This window comes from Dermacentor albipictus, chromosome 3 (genome assembly GCF_038994185.2).
Source record: "Dermacentor albipictus isolate Rhodes 1998 colony chromosome 3, USDA_Dalb.pri_finalv2, whole genome shotgun sequence".
Classification (NCBI taxonomy): domain Eukaryota; kingdom Metazoa; phylum Arthropoda; class Arachnida; order Ixodida; family Ixodidae; genus Dermacentor; species Dermacentor albipictus.
The window spans coordinates 126,106,775-126,129,428 of NC_091823.1; the positions used below are offsets into that span (position 1 = coordinate 126,106,775).

The 22,654-nt window shown below is 42.8% G+C and overlaps 1 protein-coding gene and 1 long non-coding RNA gene across 4 annotated transcripts in view; both read right to left on the bottom strand.

The window, feature by feature from the left end:
• The window catches only part of LOC135909438 (MAM and LDL-receptor class A domain-containing protein 1-like), a 269,210-nt gene extending 257,927 nt beyond the window's left edge, over positions 1–11,283 (bottom strand). For all 3 annotated transcript variants that reach the window (XM_065441393.1, XM_065441392.1, XM_065441394.1), the window contains exon 1: positions 11,150–11,283. In XM_065441393.1, coding sequence (XP_065297465.1) covers positions 11,150–11,240 — 91 coding nt within the window. In that variant the 5' untranslated portion in view covers positions 11,241–11,283. The remainder of the gene's footprint in view (positions 1–11,149) is intronic.
• Positions 11,284–12,897: 1,614 nt separating this feature from the next.
• Positions 12,898–22,654, bottom strand: LOC139057575 (uncharacterized). Its single transcript, XR_011512906.1, has 4 exons — positions 21,433–22,654; positions 20,214–20,266; positions 18,961–19,150; positions 12,898–17,884 (listed from the first exon to the last, which is right to left on the bottom strand). It is a non-coding gene; the product is annotated as an uncharacterized lncRNA (long non-coding RNA).

Sequence of the window (22,654 nt, forward strand, 5' to 3'; positions counted from 1 at the left end):
TCAAATAGACAACTTGGGTCCCTGGGTATCCGCAGCTGGTCATGCACTACTTGGTAGGTACTAGAATAGACAACTTGGTTCACTGGATACGGACAACTGGTTACCTTCTACTGAGTAATAATTCGAATAAACACCTTAGCCCACCGGGTATGTGCAACTCGCCACGTACTTCTCGCTAGGTATCCGAATAGACAGCCTGGACCATTGGGTATCTGCAACACGGTAAGTATCAGGACACACAGCTTCGGTCACTGGGTATGTGCAACTGGTGAACTGCTACTGGTTAGGTGCCCAAATCAGCAGAATAAAAGGTAAGAATTGACGTAGGCGGTAAAAAAACAGAGTGCAAAAAAAGATGTTGAAGGAACGAAATTCGAGCAAAGCGTTCCTCGAGCGAAGAACGTTGAGCTGCAGAGCAGTGAACAAGTCGGCTACAAAACAAATCCCGACAGACACTATGCCTGGATGACTGTCGACGTCAATGCGAATTAACATAGACGCAACGTACGGAGAAGCCATGTTGCCATACCCTAAATGTGTCCCGCATAGAGTGTGTACTGCAGCAGGGATCTTCTCACGCGCTTTCCTCGGAGACGTTGCGCCATCTAACGCCACCGCCGCAAAGTCCGCGCATGGCACATGTCCGAAATTATATTTAGAGAATATTGTATGAATATGCGTATATTACTCGAGTTTGGTTTTCCCAGCAGCAGAGCAATTTGAAAGGATTCTTTTTTTTATTTGAAGAGCGTCACGCACCTAGTGGCCTAAGTTTGCATGAAAGGGCTTCATTCGCGATGGTCACATACCTAATGATACATACCCAGGGACCCTATAGTTGGTGTGAAAGAAGTAGATACAAACGGACAAATGAAAAAGTTGGTAAAGGCCATAAGGAATGCTAAACGCATAAAAAATGACGTTAGGTATAGAGAAGCGAGAAACTCGGCAGCAGAAGCAGTAAATACAAAGTAATTTAGTGAACAAAATGGAAACACAGTATTCACTGAACAAGAAGCCTTTAACTACTAGAAGGACAGAAGGGAATTAACATTTCACTAAACATCAAAGTAAACAAAGAAAGCTTCAGTAGAGCAGCTACCTGGGCAACTTGATACAGCTTTACATGAGAGACAACAACGCAAACGACAAGGAAATCTGTCTTGTCTGCTTCTAGAGTCCCTTGTCCTTCGCGATGTTCCCTTCCATCTGAGAAAACTTGGCTTATTACCGATTCCCACATATCTGTGCGATCCACTAAACTTTTCTGCGCAAGAATATTGGTTAAACGCCACGTTTTTCTTATAGTAAATACAATAATATCGAAATATTCGCACCAATTTACTAATATATAACGTGTACTTTATACACGGCAACGCAGCTCGAGAAGTTCATTTCGCCTTGGTGAAATCACCGTGGGGCAAACCATGAGAATCGCAGTAGCTAGTAGCCCTTTGGACGATAAGGATTAGCACATTCTAATAATTATTCAATGTACAAAAACTCCTTTTCCTATCATTGTGCCTCGAAGAAGCCACCGGCAAGCGTAATGTAATTTGGTGTCTGTCTAGTCACTATCTCGAAAAACTTTTTTTCGCACTCTTGGTACATAAGAGCTAGTGGTGATAAGACAATAGACAAGTGGCAGCTCCCAAGGTTTTCGATAATGTCTTTGTTCGCATAAGCCACTTGGCAGAATTGATAAAGGACAAAAGACGCTCACTTAAACTCTCCGACGCACTCGCCAAAGAACTGATATTCTTCCCGCTAAGGCGGCAAACTAATTTGCTGAACACAGCGGTGGGTGCCGTTCGTGAAACAGACGCATTTCAGTAAAATAGATACCTGCCTTCTGCTTGCGCCATAATTGTAACAAATGTTCCAAGCAAGCCCTTCACAATGCTCTTCGGTAGCACAAAAATTACAGCTCTGACAAAACATGTTTACATGAAATCAGTTCCAGGACATCCGCATGTTTAAGCGGGTGACGCCAGTGCACGGTTGCTGTCACCTTCTTACAAGACGTGAAAATTGGAACTGCGGCTGCACAAGCAAAACCAGCTTTTTGATATTCAACAGTATTTACGACTACATTCCTATTTTGATACCTCTGACGTCACACTCGCAACGCGCTCGAGCAAGCTACGACGCCGCAGACACAACTATTCAGGCCTAAAACGTTTTCGAGAACATTTATCAGCGTTTTAAAAGTTGGCTAATGCTATGTTCAGACTACGTTCGTAAGGCGCCGATTTTTCGTAACATACGTAAGCGGAAGCGCAACAAGCGTATGCGTCTAGTTCAGACTGCGAACGTAAAGGTACCAACGTGCGCAATTCTCGCAAAAATCGTGGGTGAGAGTGTTAAAGGGTCGGCAACAATTACGACTGTTATGTTACGACCGTTGCGACACAGCCAATGACCGATAAGCTTTCGGCTTTCAACAACCGGTGACGAAACTTCCGTCCTCCCGTCTGCAGACAGCTCCGGGCGCGGGAAGTGCCATTCCGCCATTCCGTGCGCACGATTGGCTGTGTTCGTGAAAATTTGTGCAGTGCGCCTTGCGAGACTGTTTTCAGTTCATCTGCTTTATCCGCCGAGGAAATCGATGGCCGCAGATGCGTGCTCCGAACTTCGATGAGTGGTCTCATTAGGTTTTCAATACAATACAATCTTTATTGTGCATAAGGAAGCGGAACTGCTGGGGCGACATGCGCATGAAGTTATGAAACATCGCAGCGTCACCAACTCGGCCGGAGCTTGGCGAAAAGGTTGTCAAAATCGCCGTCCACGGCCCTGTCGAGAAATACTTGCCGCACCCAAACCCTTCTGCGTCGCTTTCGTCGTCTTTGGGCGATTGAGTACATGACTATAAGTTTGTTTTGAGCGTGAATTTCTTCGATCTCGGCCAGCGCTCGCATGTTGGCAGGAGCCACATTGGACCGCTGGTGACGTCGATTCTGCAGCTCCAAATTTCATTGGCCTGTTGTGAAAGCCGTAATTTAAGCAGCAGTAAATGTGAACAAAGGTGCCGGCTTAACTGCCGTAACGTGTTTTACAGCCGTTACGTTCGATACGCCAAAAGAGCTGTTACGCGCGTTACGACCGTAGTGTGAACATAGCATAAGTCTCAAGTGTTTTGCTATGAAGCCAAAAATGAAGGAGGCTTTAAATCATAGGTACTTAAAGTGGTATTACATTTTACCACTCAGCCTCGGTTGCAATGACTTGGTGATAATCTTTTCTCCCAATAATTGTTCCTACAATGAGGAGCGGGCAGGGAAAATACAATCAGGTTCGACTGCTCGACGGCTTGCACCTGTAGTATGTGAAGCATGGGCATTGCAGGGGAGTGCAGCTCGATGCTATGTGCACCTCGATGCTAACACCTCGATGCTATGGGCCTTTCTTAACCAAACTACCGACGAGCAACATAGACTTGCAGCTGCTTTTCACTTTAAAGCAGTGACAAACGAAACAGCTTCCGCTGTTTTTCTGCACCGCACTGCTCTCCACACACCTGACATTTTCTCTGACACAAAAGAAAGAGTACACAAACGCTTAGTGCTATAACCTTGAAAATATGGGCTGCCACGGGATTGGGTGTATCCTAGTTTAGTGCACAAGTGCGTGCTGGCATAGCGAAAAGTTCCAAGTGATTGAATCCAATGTAATCATGCAGCATTTTCCAAAAAGGGGCATGGGCGAGGCCTTGACCTTCGCGGCGTAAAGTACATTATTCAAGGCGTGAAGACGAATCCAGAGTAATAAGCAACCAACACATTCCATAAATGTTGGTCGACGTTGTTCGTTTCATGTGCAGGAATTTTCGACATTGACCCTTCGGTTATCTGTCGAATTTTACCGCAGTCCACCAGTGTAACTCAACATGCACCATTCTGGAAGAAGTGATATTGCAAAACAACGCCGGAATTTCAAAAGCTTTCTGTTAGCAACGTCGATTGGGTACGCGCTTTTATTAACGTGCGTATTTACGGCACTTGGTCGTAACGTCCTCGCTGCGTTGTAGCAGAATTTTGGCTAGCCTTAAAATACCACTGCTGGACTCTCCACGGTGAATCCGTGGGTGCCACCATGTTTGATAACGTGGTCCCGCGTCCAGTCCTTGCCTCAGCTGCCTCCATTGCCTCCGTTTTTACAACGCATATGCATGACGCCTTTGCGACTCCCAAAACCTTTGTTTCAGCCGATATCATAGACGATGACTGAGTGGACAACATGAAGGCTTGGCCGCAGTGCTTCGGAGGACATGCAAGCGCTTTCGGAGCTCATTATAACTTGTGCAGTCTATGGGAGCAGTGCTTACGAAGCAGGGCTAGAAATGTATTCCAAGCTGTACAAAGTTTCCGCTTAATACTTAAGTCAGGATGGGTGTGTCTTGTTTTTCGTTCGTATTTTTGGCAAATACTTTTAAGCAGTGGCTTCCCAGATTTCTGACTCAGTAACGCTCCTCGGTGGAGTCACTATCTGATTGTTCATTGTCCGCCTTATCGGTCACTGTGAGCTAAGCTGCGGTATATTTGTTCTTGCGGCTCAGCAGGCTTGGAAGTTGGATCGTAGATATTGCGTACTTGGTAACAACATGTGGCAAAGATATATTATCTCTAGTCGATACATTACTCTATTGATCATCACACAGCGTTCAGCGTTGAACATTCCTGTGCTGTGAGTGGAGCTGCCGTCACCCATGCTTCGGCGCAATCATTGAAGAGTCCGCTGATTCACTTATTCTCAATACGTTGGCAATATAACGGCGGTCAGTTTGTGGCGTTGGAGTTTGTGGCGGATGTGTGTAGACAACGCGTGAGAATCGTGCTATGACAGGAAGCGGCGCTCCTTTTGTCACTATGTAACTAGTGGTACTCATGCTTGCCGGCGTTCTGGAATTGAAGTTCTTGATTTGGAAGGTTTGCGGTACAACGCAGGTCAATGAGTGAATTTCTTTGATCTCAAGGAAAGCCATGTATCGCGAAATGCGGTGGCAAACGCAGGCAGTCCTTATGTAGCTTGGTTGATGCACTTCACACAGTAGCAGGGCAGGAGCGGTAATGGTTTTTCATTCCTGCCCTTTCGTTGAGGCAACGTGTTCCATGACGCCGAAATCGCCATTTTGTTCCCCTACAGCAAATTGCTCCGCGAATAAGGTCTATAACGCACAATAAAGTTAGGAATAACTGCAATAAATGCGCATGTATGTTACCAGAAGATTGTGCCCCCTATATGCTCGTAAATAAAACTTCTTGAAATCTGAGCAACTTTTTGAGTAATCAATTTTAAAGATGCTACCGAATCAGTTACTCTCGTGCATTACAATTACCTTTAACAGATACCTGCAGCGGCAATGTCATGAATTATTGAGTATGCGATGGTTTTATTAGTCACTGTCTCAATCTAGGCCGTACCAGGTCTTGCTCCTCTACCGAATGTTACTGATGTCTCTCTGAAAGCTTCCTTCATTCTTAACGTCAGCTGGTACAGTTGCATACCTGGCGGAAACAAGTTCCTAGGTTAGTTAGTTTTGAATCATAGGCCAATTAACAATGCACGCTCTCGGCCACGGCGACATATAGCTGTAAGCGAATCGTGTTAAGTTGGGCTGATTAGCACAAATAAGATTCATTATAAAAAGGCGAATCATCAATTGCGATAGCAAATTAGTAGACATCTATGCGAAGCAAGGATAGTATTAATGTGGGCCGTATTACCTTCTGAAAATTCGCTAACTTAAAAGCACGGTGTCACGTGTGCAAAGCTAAAGATGAGCACATCTCACTAGATGACCGTGCAAATTCGCTGAAGAAACGCTGGAGGGAGGAAGCATGACAGCAGCCGCGAGCGAATTGACCTTCGTACTGCCTCTCGGCGAACTTATCGTCGAAAGCAAGGTACGCACGGTAGTGAAGCTCCCGTACAGAAGTCCATACGTCCTGCAATGGCGGCTTGTGAGGCATGACAACGCCATCTACATTTCGCGGGGCCAGCTTCTCGGTGGAAAAAGATCAACGGTTGCGTTCGAGGTTTCTTGCGCAAAGTCGTTAACTGTGCCAGCTCACATCACCTGGCATACAAAGAGCAAGCAGTACAAATAAAGCTTAAGTGAGAACGTTGGCCACAACGACGCGTCACAGTAAATTACCAAAGCACCCCTCCCTACTTATAGACCTCATTCTGTAACAGTAGGAATTACACCGATGAGCATTGAGAGTTTTGCATCAATCCAGAGCACTGGGTTCATACATTTTGAGCACATGCACCGCATACGTGTGTTCTTAGTACCAACAAGCATTTGTTATTTTGGTGTTAACGTAACACCAAAATTGCATTGAAGTAATTAACAAAAACCACACTTTAACCTTGACGCACGTGCCACGTTTAGTTTTTTCTTTGATACTGAAGACGTAGCTAAACCATATCCTTTAGCGAAAAGGCAGTCAAAAAATTAGGGATCAAATATGATAAGGTTAGTACTATATATATTGCCATTACTCTTTATGGCTACGCATAAGCGAGTTTTTTATGACATTACGGTGTCAAATACGCTAATACAATGTTGGCATATCTCAGCATGCGTCACCACGAGAAAACTTCTGAAGCCTGCACAGTTTCGCACGCATAATTATTCTTGAATGAAAGCAAATGGCTTGTGACTTCATATTTTCTTACTTTAATGAAATTACCGTTAGTTTCTCACATGTTTCCGTTCGTGATGCGTTGGATGCATAGCTTTCATAAACTAATTTGTCCCTCCAGATGTAGTCGCACTTCAATCGCACGGAACCGCATCTCAGCCTCGCCTTTGTGACATTGTGAATTGGCCTTGGTCGAAACCACAGAGCACACGAAACTGCCAGCGCTCGGCGCACTTTGTCCACATCACAGATTGCTTTTAATATGAGACATGCGCGACCACGCACTTTGTCCACATCGCAAGTCGCTTGCAAGATAAAGCGCCCGCGAGTCCGTGCCGTATGCAGCAGTGGCCGGAGTTGAAAGCGCTAAAGGCGTTAGAATGCCACCCACCGTGTCACTCCCCTGCCCCCAGTGCTTCACACGCGATGGAAGACGGTGCGCTTCCTTCCCGCTTTCCTCCCTTGTGCACGTGAGATTGAGCCACGATTGTCGGGTAACCCTCGCTTGTTTAGCTAGCACATACAGCACACGGCGCGTGGGCGACGATGTTATCTTGCTTCGACTTTCCACGGAACATCACCGTAACGGCGACGGCACAGATACGCTTCGAGTGTCGATATAATTGATATCGCAATAACAAAAAAAGCGCCTATGCGGGGCACATAGGCAAGAAACGGACATAACGAATTAGGAAGGAACAGCGCCAACTAAGACGAACACAAGAGGGGAGAACGACACAGGACAAGCGCCAACTTCATCTAACTTTATTCACCGAAAATTCAGCAAATATAGGAAAAACACAGACATGCGCACAATGACCATCATGCGTCATCTGCCAAACCGTTCCAGATATGACATTTCGCTTTTGAAGAGGGTCACGTACGTATCACTAACACAGTTTTTTCCTCTTTTCTTTATATGGAATGCTTCTAAAACCTCACGTGCCTTAGTTTCCCTACTTCTGCCAAGAATCTTTATCGCTCCGAACCGTGGTTCACACTTCTTGCAGTACTGGCATTGTCTTTGTGGCGAATGTTCTGCCGCTTGGTCACACACGGTGCAAGTTGCGCAATGTTGCGAAAGATGCGCACCTCCTTCTTTCAGCGACCTCACATGTTCAGCAGCACGGTCGTTCACGCATCTGCCCGTTTGGCCCACATAGGTTTTCCCGCACGTCAAAGGTATTTCATATACCACACCGGTGCAGCACTTTACAAACTGCTTTCCATGTTTTTTGGTGCAGTTGCTCCTTGTACCCTCGCTCGCGACGCGGGCGCAGAGCTGAGCTTGTTTTCGAGGAGCCGAAAACACGACTGGGACGCCGTGTCTGTTTGCCACCTTTTTCATATTGTGGGCTATCCTATGTACATACGGTACCACTTCCGGCTTTGCAGCTAGTCTTTCTTGTGCGCACGGTTTCTTGACCATGGCACCTTTGATATTTTGCAAGATCACTTCAGCCACTGCTGTGATAACCGTGCTTGGGAACCCCGCCTTAACCAACCTGTCAACCTGCTTGTCAAAGCTCGCACTCATTGCGTGGTGACACGATTTCACGAGAGCAGACTCAAGACAAAGTTTTGCAATCGAACGTTTTACGGTTTTTGAATGCGCCGACACATAAGGAAGAAGCTCCTTTTGTGCTCTAGGTGCGTACTGCCAACATACATGATCTACACCCAAGGTAATGGTAATGTCTAAAAACTGTAATCGCCCCTGCAAGGGTAGCTCATGCGTGAAAACCAACCCCCTTCCCTCCTCTTTAAAGCTGTCTAGGACAGTGCTTACACCATCTGTGTAAGTCAACACGTTCAGTTTGTTAAAAACAATTAAAAAATCGTCAACATACCTGAACACTTTCAGTACACCCTTCCCTGTTAAAATTGGCTCCAAGGCGCTGTCAATACAGGTTAAGAAAATGTTAGTAAGCACCGGGGCTACGCAGGATCCAATACAAATCCCATGTCTTTGTCGATAAAACTTATTCTCGGCTCAGCTCTGTTAAAACAAGCTCAGCTCTGCGCCCGCGTCGCGAGCGAGGGTACAAGGAGCAACTGCACCAAAAAACATGGAAAGCAGTTTGTAAAGTGCTGCACCGGTGTGGTATATGAAATACCTTTGACGTGCGGGAAAACCTATGTGGGCCAAACGGGCAGATGCGTGAACGACCGTGCTGCTGAACATGTGAGGTCGCTGAAAGAAGGAGGTGCGCATCTTTCGCAACATTGCGCAACTTGCACCGTGTGTGACCAAGCGGCAGAACATTCGCCACAAAGACAATGCCAGTACTGCAAGAAGTGTGAACCACGGTTCGGAGCGATAAAGATTCTTGGCAGAAGTAGGGAAACTAAGGCACGTGAGGTTTTAGAAGCATTCCATATAAAGAAAAGAGGAAAAAACTGTGTTAGTGATACGTCCGTGACCCTCTTCAAAAGCGAAATGTCATATCTGGAACGGTTTGGCAGATGACGCATGATGGTCATTGTGCGCATGTCTGTGTTTTTCCTATATTTGCTGAATTTTCGGTGAATAAAGTTAGATGAAGTTGGCGCTTGTCCTGTGTCGTTCTCCCCTCTTGTGTTCGTCTTAGTTGGCGCTGTTCCTTCCTAATTCAAGTATGCACCATCTAGCCCAAATGAATGTTCTCCTGGACATAACGAAGCGCTCCGTTTTGTATTCCGACTTCGTTGTGACAAATACCGGAACTGTGGCAACACATCACAGGAATTGGCTGGTGTTTCGAGAGTAGCGGATCTGTTCATGAATTTGGGCTGCATCTTCCGCAAAAAAGGAAGCTAGAGTATACGGGGGACGGGTGAGTTTCTCAAGCTAGAAATAGAACTAGTGATAACACAGTAGATGTAAATTTGACATATGTTGTAGACAATATGTGTGATAAACTTCCTTGTTTTAAAATTTATGTTGGTAGGTCTCCCTTCGACAGCGCTTTCTTGTTGTGCTTCCTTTTAAATATCGTAATTTCACAGCCCTGCTCACTACTGAACACACGAAAGCGAGATTTAAAGAAGAGAAAGTAAGAGAAGCCGATTGAAGATCGACTCTTTGGCCTACTTCAGTGCTACAATGGCAGCTGACTATGCAATATAATGTAATGAAGTATACAGACAGCGTTCAGTACGCGCTGTGTCCGAAGCATGTCAACTCAAAACGCCCATTGCTACCAATCGAAATCACTACCAAGTTGACCAACAAGTTGACCACTCCAGGATGAAGTGATCGCATAAATAATAACCGACTTATTGTCGACCTATGATTATTATGAACAGATGTTCTTATTCCTTTGTGCTGACGCGGCACTTCGCTTTGAAACGTGCTCTAATGGTAGCACATTTCACGTTTAAGCTACCAGAAGCAACAAGTCCATCTCATAGAAAGGAAATGCACCCCCGATGATGCCATGGTAATTCAGATGGTATGACGCCCACAAACATCCGTCTAGAACGCCAAAAATACTAGCAATGAAGCAATATTTTTTGTATAGGCCCGTCTGCTTCGTGAAGTAATAGTACCTTAATACGTGGCACCTATTTTGCCGTGCACTATCACGTGAGAGGAACGCACTGGCGTGTTTGCCACAAGGGAACCTTCTTTGTTGTGGTAGTACAAGATGCTACGCGAAAACACCGCAGAAACGACGACGATTACGAAGTGTTTGTCCTCGATAAGACGCTTTAACTTAAACTTGGTAAACAAGCGTATGCGCAGGACGGTAAACAAAGATGTATTTTGTTTTCCTTTTCTTGGTGCTTCCGTACCATGCTTACTCTCCATGAAACTTCCAAAACTCAAATTCTTCCTTTCAGTCACCCATAAGAACATTATCCGGTACCTCCTCGTCCGCACAAATCAACACCTCCTGTCATATATGAGTATTTCAGAGTCCCGTAACGTTTTTCAGAGATTGAAAGAAAAAATGCGGCGTGCTGGCTTCTATAGCGGACAGAGTGGAAGCCTGGTCATGCTGAGGGGTTCAGTTTATATATCAAGTTCGAATCATTATCGCCAACATGCTCTATATACAATGTAGGACGATGGCATTTTCTAGCGATCTCCAGGTACTAATCTTTTCAGAGAATCTGATCGTCGGCTACCTTAGACCATGTTTCTATATCCTTGGAGCCCACTATGTTTAACTAGTAAATAATACTGGCTATAATAAACTAAATACCACAAGTACCTTCGTCACTGGGAGGGGATCTCTATTGCAAAAATTCGCAACTTCCTTCTAACTTCTTTCACCTTTTCAGAAAAGGCAATTACTTATTGAACACATGAAAAATGAGACTTCCTCAATTTTTTGTTGTTCTACATCATAATATTGGCTCACACGTATAGCACAACGATGCAGTCACGGCGACCGAGCTCAGTGAGCTACGACGAAGTTCCACTACTTTGCCCCACTGATCTTTACAGTATACAGGTCAGTAACACAATCTCCATTTGCATACATCTAACTCGCGCCAAATGCCACGCTTACCTGCGAGTATCGTCGACGCCTGTAGCAACAACAATGTCAAAGTAGCGGTCCCACATCGAGTGAGCCATGTGGGCATCCCGAGCTCCACCATCCTTGGACCGCACACCGTACGTAGAGACCTGCCTGTCTCGCGCCGGCGGCTCACTCCCGCGTGGTCAGAGTCCGGCGTCTCTCAGGGACGAGCGCTCATAGGCAACGCGACAGCTCTGGCAGCGGCTACTTACCGTCCGCCGATAAGCAACGCACGGAGGCGTACGTCGCTGATATCGCAATGATGCGGGCTCGCCGTGATGAACGCAAAGATAACTTGTCAAGATAATGCCGAATTTATTTGAACAATAGCGGGCACAGGGTCGTCTTTCGGATTTCTGCCGTATCCTAATAAGATTGCCTAAGTGATCGGCCTCACAGTGCAGACAAAAGGCAAGGGGTGTGCGTGTTTCCTTTAGGTGCTTAGCCTGGTCATGTGAACCCGACCCGTGGGGCTCAAATCACCTACCGATTTGGTTAACACCAACACATACTGCGGGTCGCCAGGATGTCGTTTATACACACTAAGAAAAAAAAGAGTACCTCTTACTCTTTTCGGAGAGTCTGGATTCGCCACGTATACGACACACTTTGTGGGAGACACCCGAACTCTCTTTCGGCAGAGAGTCCCGAGACTATCCGTGCTCAATACAAGGTGTTTGCGTGACTCCGCACACAATAGTCATGCACACTCTGTTGTAATAGTCGCCTATACCCTCTCAAAAGGGTTACAAGACTAGTGCTGAGGGAGTCCGTTAACAATTCTAAATGAGTCGAACGACTCAAGATAAAAGGGTGACATGACCACTGCTGAAGGATTCGGTCAACTCTTCTTGACGAGTCTGATGACTCCAGCAGTGTGTGTCAAGTTACCCTTAGTGCGTGGTGCAGGACTCTTGTAAATGGAGTAAAATAACTAATCCATGTAAGTCGTTTGACTCTCGGATGGCAGTGTCGAGCCGCTTTTCAAAATGTGTCACCAACTTTTGCTGTAATTACACATGACTATGGCTAGTTCTCAAGATGGCTACTGTGAAAAGACAACATATAAGAAAGAACCCATAGCAAACTTGCCAAAAAGGACGTGGCAGGTTAGCAACAAAATGTTAACATTTCATCACCCTTTGTTGTCTTCTGGAAAATTCAAATGTATTAGTCAGCACAGAATCACCATGAAAGCAAGACAGTTCTCATTACCATTAAACTGGAATCAATAGCCAACCAAGCAAAACAGTCTTAAATAAACATCCAATATGTAGCCTGCAGGTGCATATGCATGACACTGCAACGCAACTCAGAACCATAATGAGACCCCAAAATATTATGTAACTCATGTAGAAGTTCAATTCAGCACTGCACAGGTCTCTAATGTCAAAACATTTATAAGTTAAACCTATTTCACTGTTCTTCGAGACGTTTTTATTTAGCACTTACGATTTAACATTTTAAGCAAGTAAGCTACACAACAAATAAAGAAGGCCGCACTTATGTACAAAGGAGACCCAGATAATCAAGTGCAATAAAAACAATATTCCAACTTAGATTACATAATCTATGCATTATACTATGCTTGCTGAAAACAACTGGTTGGCAATTGATAATCCAATCTAACAGTAAGAACAGCTGTCTTACCTTATGGTACTCTTGTTGGCACTTTTCCCCCACAACTTGTGTGTGTTAGCGTCAGTTGAAAATTGATCTGAAAAATACCACATTAAAAAGTTGTTCATCAATTTTATTGTCATACAACATGCAACAGTGTATAAAAGCTTCACAACAGATAATATTACAAAAATAAATAGAGCAAAATTTATACTAATTGTTTATTTATGTTGACAAACATACTTTTTAAGACGAAGTATAATAGCTGACAGACAATTTCGCAGATTGCAATAACCACTAATACAAAACTTGCCATAATGCAAACACGCTGACAAAATATGTAGCACAGGTAGCTGTATTTTGTTACGGCAAAGATAGCACATGAATAATGAGGACAAGGGAGTTAGCAGAACACAAACTATACCCAGCTGCATGCATGCAGCTGTAACAATACACATGGTGCACCGAGGTCCAAAAGAAACAAAGAGGAAAATGTGAGGAAGGCTTCTTTTACTCATCACAAGCTATCCTGTAAGAGCAGACAGATTATGCACTGGCTGTAATGTACCCTCAGCACATACGTAAATAAGTTAGATTAGATGCCACATTTACAAATCACTCATACAATGTTCTTGTGATAGTCCTTATTCCGATTTTTAACTTGGAAAGCATGACTGAGTTATGTAATGCTTCCCTACACTTTCGCACATATGCAGAAAGAAGTGTTGCTATAAACACGGGAGATCATGGAAGGATGACTGACACATACTTCTTTTAATTCTTTTGTCTTGGTCTTTATGATTATCTACCACAGTAGTCTTTTGTAGAGTGAAACACATTCAGATAATAAATACACTGTGGGCAACAAAGTGTGAATACCTGTTCTTGATTTCTACCTTTCTCAAGTGTCCCACTAAGGTAAGATTGGTGCAAAAAATTGTCTTCCCAATGTATGCGTTCCCACAAAACAGGAGCAGATGATAAGCCACATTAATGGTGCGTGAAATAAAACATCTGTTCTTAACTTTCTGTTCTTAACTTACCACTGCCATTGCAATCTGGTGCGATTTTCTGCTTTGTTGTGTACTCTAGCACAGGTGCTACGCAGTTCACTTGGTGCCCAAAGCAACTCTCACACTATAGCAGGATGTCAATTTTGTTTTTCAAATTCTAAGCGAAACTCAGGTTATGGGGGACAATTGTAAACTTATAGTTTTGCTTTGTATCATCATAATGTTGTAGAGCAGGGTAGAAAGCAAGAACAGATATTTATAATTTGGGGTCCCATTGTGCATTGCATGGATATGTTTCAATGAATGATAAAACTACTTGGTAGATAAGAGAATTAACTTCGAAGTCTACCATATCAGTAACTGGAAATTTTATGTGTAATTGAAATTTTGTGATTCCCAGTGATGAAGAAACAGTTTTGATAATATGTGTCAAGGCAACTAAGTCACTCATGCTCACAAAGGAAACAAAATAAAAACAACCAAGATTGCAACAAGTTCCAACTTGCAACCAAAAGTGAGACACGTCACATGACTGACTTATGTATTTACTGAGCATGATTTACATCTAGCGCATAATCTGCTTGTACAAGATGACGAACAATTAGTTACTGTTGCTTTCTCTCTGGGGCATTTGGCTCTTCTGAACACATGCACATTGTGTGGCAAAGCTGCGTGGATGTAGCTGGGCACAGCTGTTATTCAGCATCAGTCTGTTCTTATGGTCCTGTACTATTATCATTGTAATTTATAATTAGCAAATAGCCTAACTATTGGGTTTATCAGCTCCATTTTAAACAAAACATACTGACAGATTTCCCTGTTGATCGCTAACAAAGTGATGGGTAAATCATTTCAGATTTCAAGAAACAGCTGTGGAACAGAACAAATGCTGAAGACAGAAAATCTACAATGACCAGTACCTTCTTTATTAAATGCCATGTACTAGCTTTTTCTGCAATGAATACCATTATAACCAAAAATTGTAGCCTGAAAAAATAATTGGGAAATATTTACAAAAGTGACAGAGATTAGAACTGCATGTTAATTACATATGTCTTCTTAAACAAGATCACAATAATTGAAGTTTCATTAATTTTAGCAAAACACTGACATCCCATTATTGAAGCTAGTCAGTGCTGAAGGTATTGTTAGTTTGTAGGAGTCCTCAGACTAGCAGCTCTGAAATATTTGTCACCATACTTGGTGGAACATGCTTTGCTCTTTCGGATATTACTTTGCCAAAAAGCCTTCTGTAATCCTTGTAGGGCAATTCTGTGTGGAAAAGAAATCTATTTGATCATTACTTTTTGGGTATATGTATCTCAGAACTGGTGCTAGTCTGAGTTCTTACAAAGTAGACGTTATTGAGTACTGTAATTCTAATGCCTGCCACAGCTAAAATTTATGTTAGTGAAAATTGTCGCACTGTCATGAAGCAGTTATGTTCAATAATTAGTGGCAGTCACCGGTGAAACACTCAGTACAAAACACAAATATATGGAGTCAAAATTTAAATGTCCAACAAAGCCACGTCTCAAGTCTACATTTCACAGAACTGTCTTTTTTTCTGTTAGTGTGCCAATACCAATCGCACATTCACAAACATTTTAGTATTGCACTTCTGGTAAATGCAGGAAAATTCACCGTCTTTAACAGAAGCCCTTGGGAAGACAGCCCATATTTGCTTCGACAGGAGGACTTGCCTTAAGCTTTGCGTCGCTATGTTGTAGGTCACTGTAGCAAGGGGAACGTTTTGCTGATTGAATATTACTCGAAATATTTTTATTATTTGTACTAGAGGTTTCAAAAGAGAGCCAATTGTAGAGTTCTTCATGCAGATTTCATATATTCCATTAGTTTTTGTTTAGCTGCTTCGTGAGTTATGTCCTATACAACGGCGAAATACATAGTGATATTTGCGGGCACTTTCTTGTGTATTAAATTTTCACAAAAAAGCAGTGTGCTGCAGCTAACTCAGCTCCCTGTAGACTGCCAGGTGCCGATATCTATTCAAACAGCACGTAAAGTTACTAGAAGTATGCAAGATTAGTAGGCAGGCAGGCAGGCCTGCTACTAAAATTATTGAGAATACTTCAATAATTTTTTCTCACAATAGCATGAGAATAACCTCGTGCTTTATAATTGTCCTTTACAAATTAAATTTGGCATACATACTCTTCAAGATAAGCAGAATACCAGTATCTAATTGAAATTGCAATCTAAAAATTATTTAAAGTGGCCTAATATTTTTTGCATAATTCCAGTAATTGTACAAGCTGTTTGGATAGGTATCGCCACTTTGCGGTATACACCTAGCTAAATAAGATACAGCATGAAACCATTTGCGAAACTTTTACACACAAGTGCCCATAAAAATATATTGCCACTATGTAGGACATAACTAAACACCAGCTACACAAAAACCAATAACAATTCAAATCTACATAAAACTGCCTATGAATAGCAGTACATTCAAATTTCTAGTACAAATTAAAAATGTTGTTTCGAGGAGCATTTCCCCTTAATAAGTGGGTGTCAGTGTTTCTACCAAAGGGTTACAAAACTCCTTGAGGCATACCATAGGGAGTTTTATAAATAGCACACACATGCATCTGTCTAAAAAGTCCCATGCCCTGCTTGCATTCCTTAGACATTTTTCTGCATTCTGTTGTATGACACCATTTGCATCCCTTAACACTGAGGGCGCAAAACCGAAAAACAGCCTATTAATACACTTAATTTTTAGCCTGTAAAGGGGTTGTATGCGAATGGGGGCAGCCAACTCTAGCATGAGAATAAACAAATATTTGTTCTCGCATTAATGAAACCAGTCAAAATATAATCTCGCAAATCTGGAAATGAATGCACAAAGAACCTTGCTGATTGTTACATTAGTGTCCCGAACAAGACCTTTTGATGTTTATAATTCCTAGTTTTATTCACTTTCCTCTAGTAACTGGGCTTTGACCTAGAATACTCAGTGTAGGAGACTAACCCAGGCCTGGAAGCCAATATTTAAATCTGAAATAGACATTCATCCCCCGACCACATGGCACTGCTACGTCATCAGAAGAAACATGCATCCATGGACATATAGTCTGTAAAATTATTTTTACATGATCTGTAGCGTTACTCTTGCACTAACAAATTCTGAAAATTAGGAAATACATCTGCTATTTAAAGCACTGCTGCAAACCCGTGTGTTTGAGAAATGCAATACTCAAAAGGTGTAATACAACCAATGTGTGCATGAAACCTATGCTGCCTTTGACATTCGTCAGTGTGGCAAATAAGCACTGAGAAATGCCAAGGGTATCATAGCTTTCATGTCTCAAACCTTGTATGCGAGTACCAGTATCTTTGCAGTGAAAGAAGTCACATTATTGCCAGACTTATGAGGGGAACCAATGTTTCTCTAGTTCAATAGTTTCTTTCTTGTGCTCCTATATCCTTGAGTTTTTAAAAAATAATGGGTGCTTGAAATAAGTACTCTATATTGCTCTTAAATTTATCCTGCACCAGAGACCGTGTTATGTTGCATTTTTTGAACACATTGCAGTGCTGTAGATTATCAAAGGAAGAAAAAATGCCGTAAGTTCGTATTTTAGCCTTCCGTACAACAAGAATTAATAACCTATCAATTACATCCACAAGTACGAAAGAACTACGAGAAACGGTGCTTAAAGGCAGGTATACATTAGAATAGCAGGGGCTGATGGTGAGAATTCTAAGAGAAAGGAACTATTAAAAACTAGATACTAAAGACACATATCAATTATAACAGAAATATTTACAATGAATTTGAAGAGACAAATAGAATGTCTGTTCAAATCACTCCACCCCAACATTCATCCATGGTTCGATAAGTGATCACAGCCGGTGATGCTGTTTGGATAGATGGTAGGTGAGGCACAGCTGTGAAATAGGTAGCACATGTAGAGGGGTCACCAAAGGTTGCACGCTGGTTGCAGAGCAGGTTGCCTTGATCTCCGGACTCCCTCGACCCTGATGCGTTGAGCCTGGTTATACGTCGTTCGCAAGAGGCCTGGCCCGAGTGTGCGGCATCGCTTGGGTAAAATTTCGAGGCAACCTGAAAAACACAGTTTCATATATTAGCACCAAAATATTCTGTACCATAGGGCAAATCTGAAGTTTACCATCTGCACACAGCAGATGATGAAAACAGACAGAAGTCACCAGACTCAAGGTATATAAATGTGCAAAAGTGGAAATGAATGTGAAGAGCTGCTTATAGGATGGAATCCTTCAATTTGTCTTTTGTGGATCAATAATAGTATCTTAACATAAAGTCAAGTGTACATGACCCTCCCTATTTGTGTAAGTAGGCTATTCCATGCCAGCTGTTCCAACCTGGCACACAACCACTTGGAATTTCTTCTTGAAAACTGAGGGCCTTTCATTATAGAAAAAATCTCAATTTCACACAATACTTGAAGCAAAAAAAAATTTTTACTGCCATAAACATTATGTCAAATTTCGTGTAATGCACCAAAGTATGCATCATAAAATGGCAGCCAGAAATTTGGTTATTTCATTAAGAGGGCCAAATTTTTAACAACGAAGAGAGGCCTTACATCAAAAACTTGACTGCTTATTAGCCACTGCTCAGTTTATTATGGCTGATTAAAAATGGACAAAATGGCTTATTAACTTTATTTTCACAAAAGTGACCTACAGCAAAAGCTGCAAATTTATGCAATCCATGTGTTTAGGACTTGTGCTGTGTGCAAGAATGGTATCAGAAAGATACATTATGCAGCAGTGCAGAGAGGAGGATGAACTTGGAAAAGAAGACAGTTTTGGTGTACGTTTATCGGCCTGCTTATCATTGAGGCAGCCCTAGTAAATTTATGCCAAATACCATGTATGAGCGTACATTGTATTCTTTTTAAATTGGTAAAGCTTTATCAAAGTAGTTTTTGTGTTAAGCAAAAAAAAATTGTGCAAGTGGTCTCTTGCAGTTTGAAAATTTACATCGCATTTCGTCTAATACACATAGCCTCTTGGCGGCTAAGACAAAATGCATGGACTTGAGCATCCCTGCACAGATAGCAGGGAGTCTAAACTACTTCGAAGTTACGTCTTTCATTGCTGAGTGACAAGCCATTTCACTCAAAAAGACGTCCCTTAATTACAGGTATTTACCTGAATCTTTCTGTCCGCTGTCAGCCTGCTGGCATCATCACTAAGGCTGCCAACTCCCTAGTGGACATAGTCGGGACATGGTGGCGGCAGGATGCAGTGGCAGAAGCCGCCAAAGGCTCCCAACTACCTAGTGGATGTAGTCAGGACAGGGTGGTGGGAGGACACAGGGGTAGGAGCCGCCAGAGTGTACCTGCAACAAATTTGCACAAATGTTCTTAGTCCTACCATGACATGATTTACAATAAAACTGAGCTGTCTGTGTAACATGGCTACCAATACAAATAAAGGTAAACAGTTAGGCCCTACGACACAACTAGAAGCCCAACAAAAAAGAAACGGTACTTATGTTTATGAAAATCCAAACAATGAAACAAAAAATGTGTAACCGGTTTGTGCATGGAAGCTCGGTTGAAACCTGAGCTCATACCATCAAGTGATCTGCTAGACAACTGCAAGCCTGCCACCTAAATATGTCATTGTAAATTATTTTTACATGCATTATGTTAAGCTGCATTAATACAAGTTCAAAATCTCTTAATATAAGTAAATCACCAAGCTAATTCAATTAACGAATTCCAGTGGTCGTTAATGCAACAAAGTGCAAGCTTGGAATAAAGCTGGCTAAACTGGGCAGTGAAAAATAACAATGTGGTTCTCTACATCTTGTTTTCCTGGCTTTCGCTTTAGCGCTGGAATATACAAGAATTTTGACATTCCTCATATTTCACCCTGCTAATTTTTATGCCATAATGCATAATACTTCAGCAAGAGGAATAATGCTTTCTTTCAACCGTAAATAGTGATAGAACAAGAAAATTCATTGGAGCCAACGTTTTGAGAAGAAAAATCTCCTTCTCTTTGTCGAAATATTGGCTCCAGCGGTCCTTGTTCTACGGCTCTTCATCAGTTCAAGTCTCTTGTCCTCCTGTGTACCTCTGTACTTTCAATGTTATGTCAATGAAACTGTAATAAGGGATTATTAGTAAATGTAGCTGATGAGGAACTTGGGCTTGTTGGTAGATAACGACAGAGTAACTGCGCAACATAAAGATACGGACAAAGGAGGCTTGTGTGTGTTGTCTCCTCCAGCCATGTCCCCCCTTTGGGTGATTACTCTGTCTCAATGTAAAACTGTTGCCCTTTGCACAATAATAGTAAAATGCATAAAGACAGGAAAGTGGACACAAAAATTACAACAAATAGCATCATATGCTAATGAGATATGCAAAAGTGCCTGCTACGATTTGTCTCACCCATAACGTGCTGGTAAGATGGTGACTTCTGGCTGTTGCCATTTCTTGAATACCTAAAATAAAATACATTTCAAAATTATAAAAATATACAGGACAACAGCAGTAGCCGAGGACATAATGCATTGTTTAGTACAAGAAGGTAAACTAATCTCCGATACACGGCAGACGAAATTTCCTTTAAGTTAGTAGAAAAATACAACACACTTCATTTCATTCAATACTGTCAGCGTTTCTTGCTACAAGAAAAAAGGTATTTCTGCATGGAAGCAGCTAAATAATAAATGGCCTTCTACTTTTACAAAATATGTTGCAGCGACTAAGCCAACTACAGCTGTATATACTTAAAATTGCTGTATGCACATTACAATAGCCAAGACAGGATAAACTTGGGTTCATATGCAGCTCACTGGAAGGTACAACTTTGCAATCAACTCATTTCTGCTGGGCAAATATACGCACTAACATAAAACTACACATAAAAGGACCTTTTTTTTTTCATAAACCACCGGACTCAATATAAAAAATCCAGTAGCAATAGTACAATTTTACCACATAACACAGCCAGGTTTTGTAAGCGTAGTAGGATTTACTATATAAATGTTGCAGCATATTCATGCTTTTAAATTTTTACAACCGTGAAAATAAAGATTACGTAAAAATAATACATTATATATAGGCTTAGATTGTGAGCTAATGTGTTTTCTACTTACAGCCAAATGCACAAAAAGTTTGTTCTCTTTCAGCGCTTTGAAAGCGCAGTGTCTGTTCGCTTGTGCAAGCAGCCGCTTAACCGCTCTTAAAATATCTGTGCTGCCACATCGCCTGACACTGCCATACAGCGTTGTAGCGCTTTTATTATTCGCGGCAATATACCTAAAGCGCTAGTAAATCTTCAGAATGCACAAGCTGCCCTTTCGATTACCTGTCTTCGCCACGCGAAAGTCACACTGGTGCTAGTATTGTATATACACTTCAAGTTACGCAGTACTTGATATTCTACGGATTTTTCGATGCGACAGGCCACTCGTCACTAGAGTCGTTAAGAACGGTGTTTATCCTGAGGCTTCCGTCTGCCAGTAGTATTTCCGCATACATACGCGCACGCATGCCTAAGAAACGTCTGTGAACTGCCAAGAGAAACATGGCGCAAAATGTAGCCGTACCGGAAGGGCCGAGTACGCGCCGTTTGTAAACTCGGAACAAAAGCTGATATGCTTACCTGAGACGTTAAGAGAAATATGGCACAGGTCACAGGTCCCCGCTGGTAGTGGTTCGTATGCATCTGGTCGTCTCTGTCCGTTGCGATCTCCCATATCACAATGAAAGATGCAGTGCAAACCGCAGCACTTCGGGCGCTTGTTACGGTCCGGCGAGCGCACTTGCTCGATGTCGGCAAAGACGAAATCGGCGAAACGCTGCTGCTGGCGGCGGTCCCCTGGTCGCAATCACACAGCACGGACAGAAGCTCCCACCGTAACTTGCCGCAACGCTTGGTTGCAGTCTCCCCTAGCGCAGCGATTTCAGAACCACTCAACGACACGAGCGTGAGGCAGCGCAACTTGAAAATGGCGTCATGCTATTGACGGCTTCGGCTCTGGATCATTTTGTAGCTGCACAACTGAGCAAAACAGTTGCGCTAGTTTCGGTTTTGTTTCCTCGCGTTGAAATAAAAACTGTTTTGCTCACTGATAATTTTACGTCACTTAAGTAATGTTTACGAATGAAACAGCCATGAATTTAACACGCGTCTTGAAATACCCGCTACGTTCACTTGGCAGAAGCAAACTTTTCTCGTCCGAGTGTGGTTGTGTTTTAAATACCTATCGCTGGGCTGTCGGAGCGTGCTCGAAGTCTGAAGACGCGGCGTAATTGTCCTTAATTTTCTTAGCTATAACGGTGCGGCTGCCCTTGATTTCTGTGGAGTGCAGTTTGCTCTGATGTAAGGTAGAACTACAAAGCCGCCCATGTTACTGAATGATCTAGTGCACCTGAAGCTGCCAGAACTCCGGTATTTCCTCCACAAGTTCTTGCGACTGTGTGCCGCTCTCACCAAATGCGAGCGTGTAGTCATTTGGCGGAGATTTAGCAACACATTTTCTAGAACTATCGTTCACCGCTCTATCACGACATGGCAGCAGCGTGGTTGGTCCTTAGTAAAATTTTCTATGTATTGCGAATTTTGCGATAGCAATTATATGGACACAACCGCCGAAATATATCTGTCGGTGTTGCCGTGAGCTTACGTATAAAGTGCGATAAGATCCTATCCTGCGCCGTTAGCTGTGCGCGTTAAAGGAAGTGTGCGAGGGCGAGCCGAGATGTATAGTGCCTGGATGGGTGCCCCAAGTATCTATAGGTGGTCACTTGATAAAACGCGCGCAAGCCGGGGAAAGGAGGCGCTGGTTTAGCACGCTTCTCCTCTGGCCGTTGCTCTAGCCCGG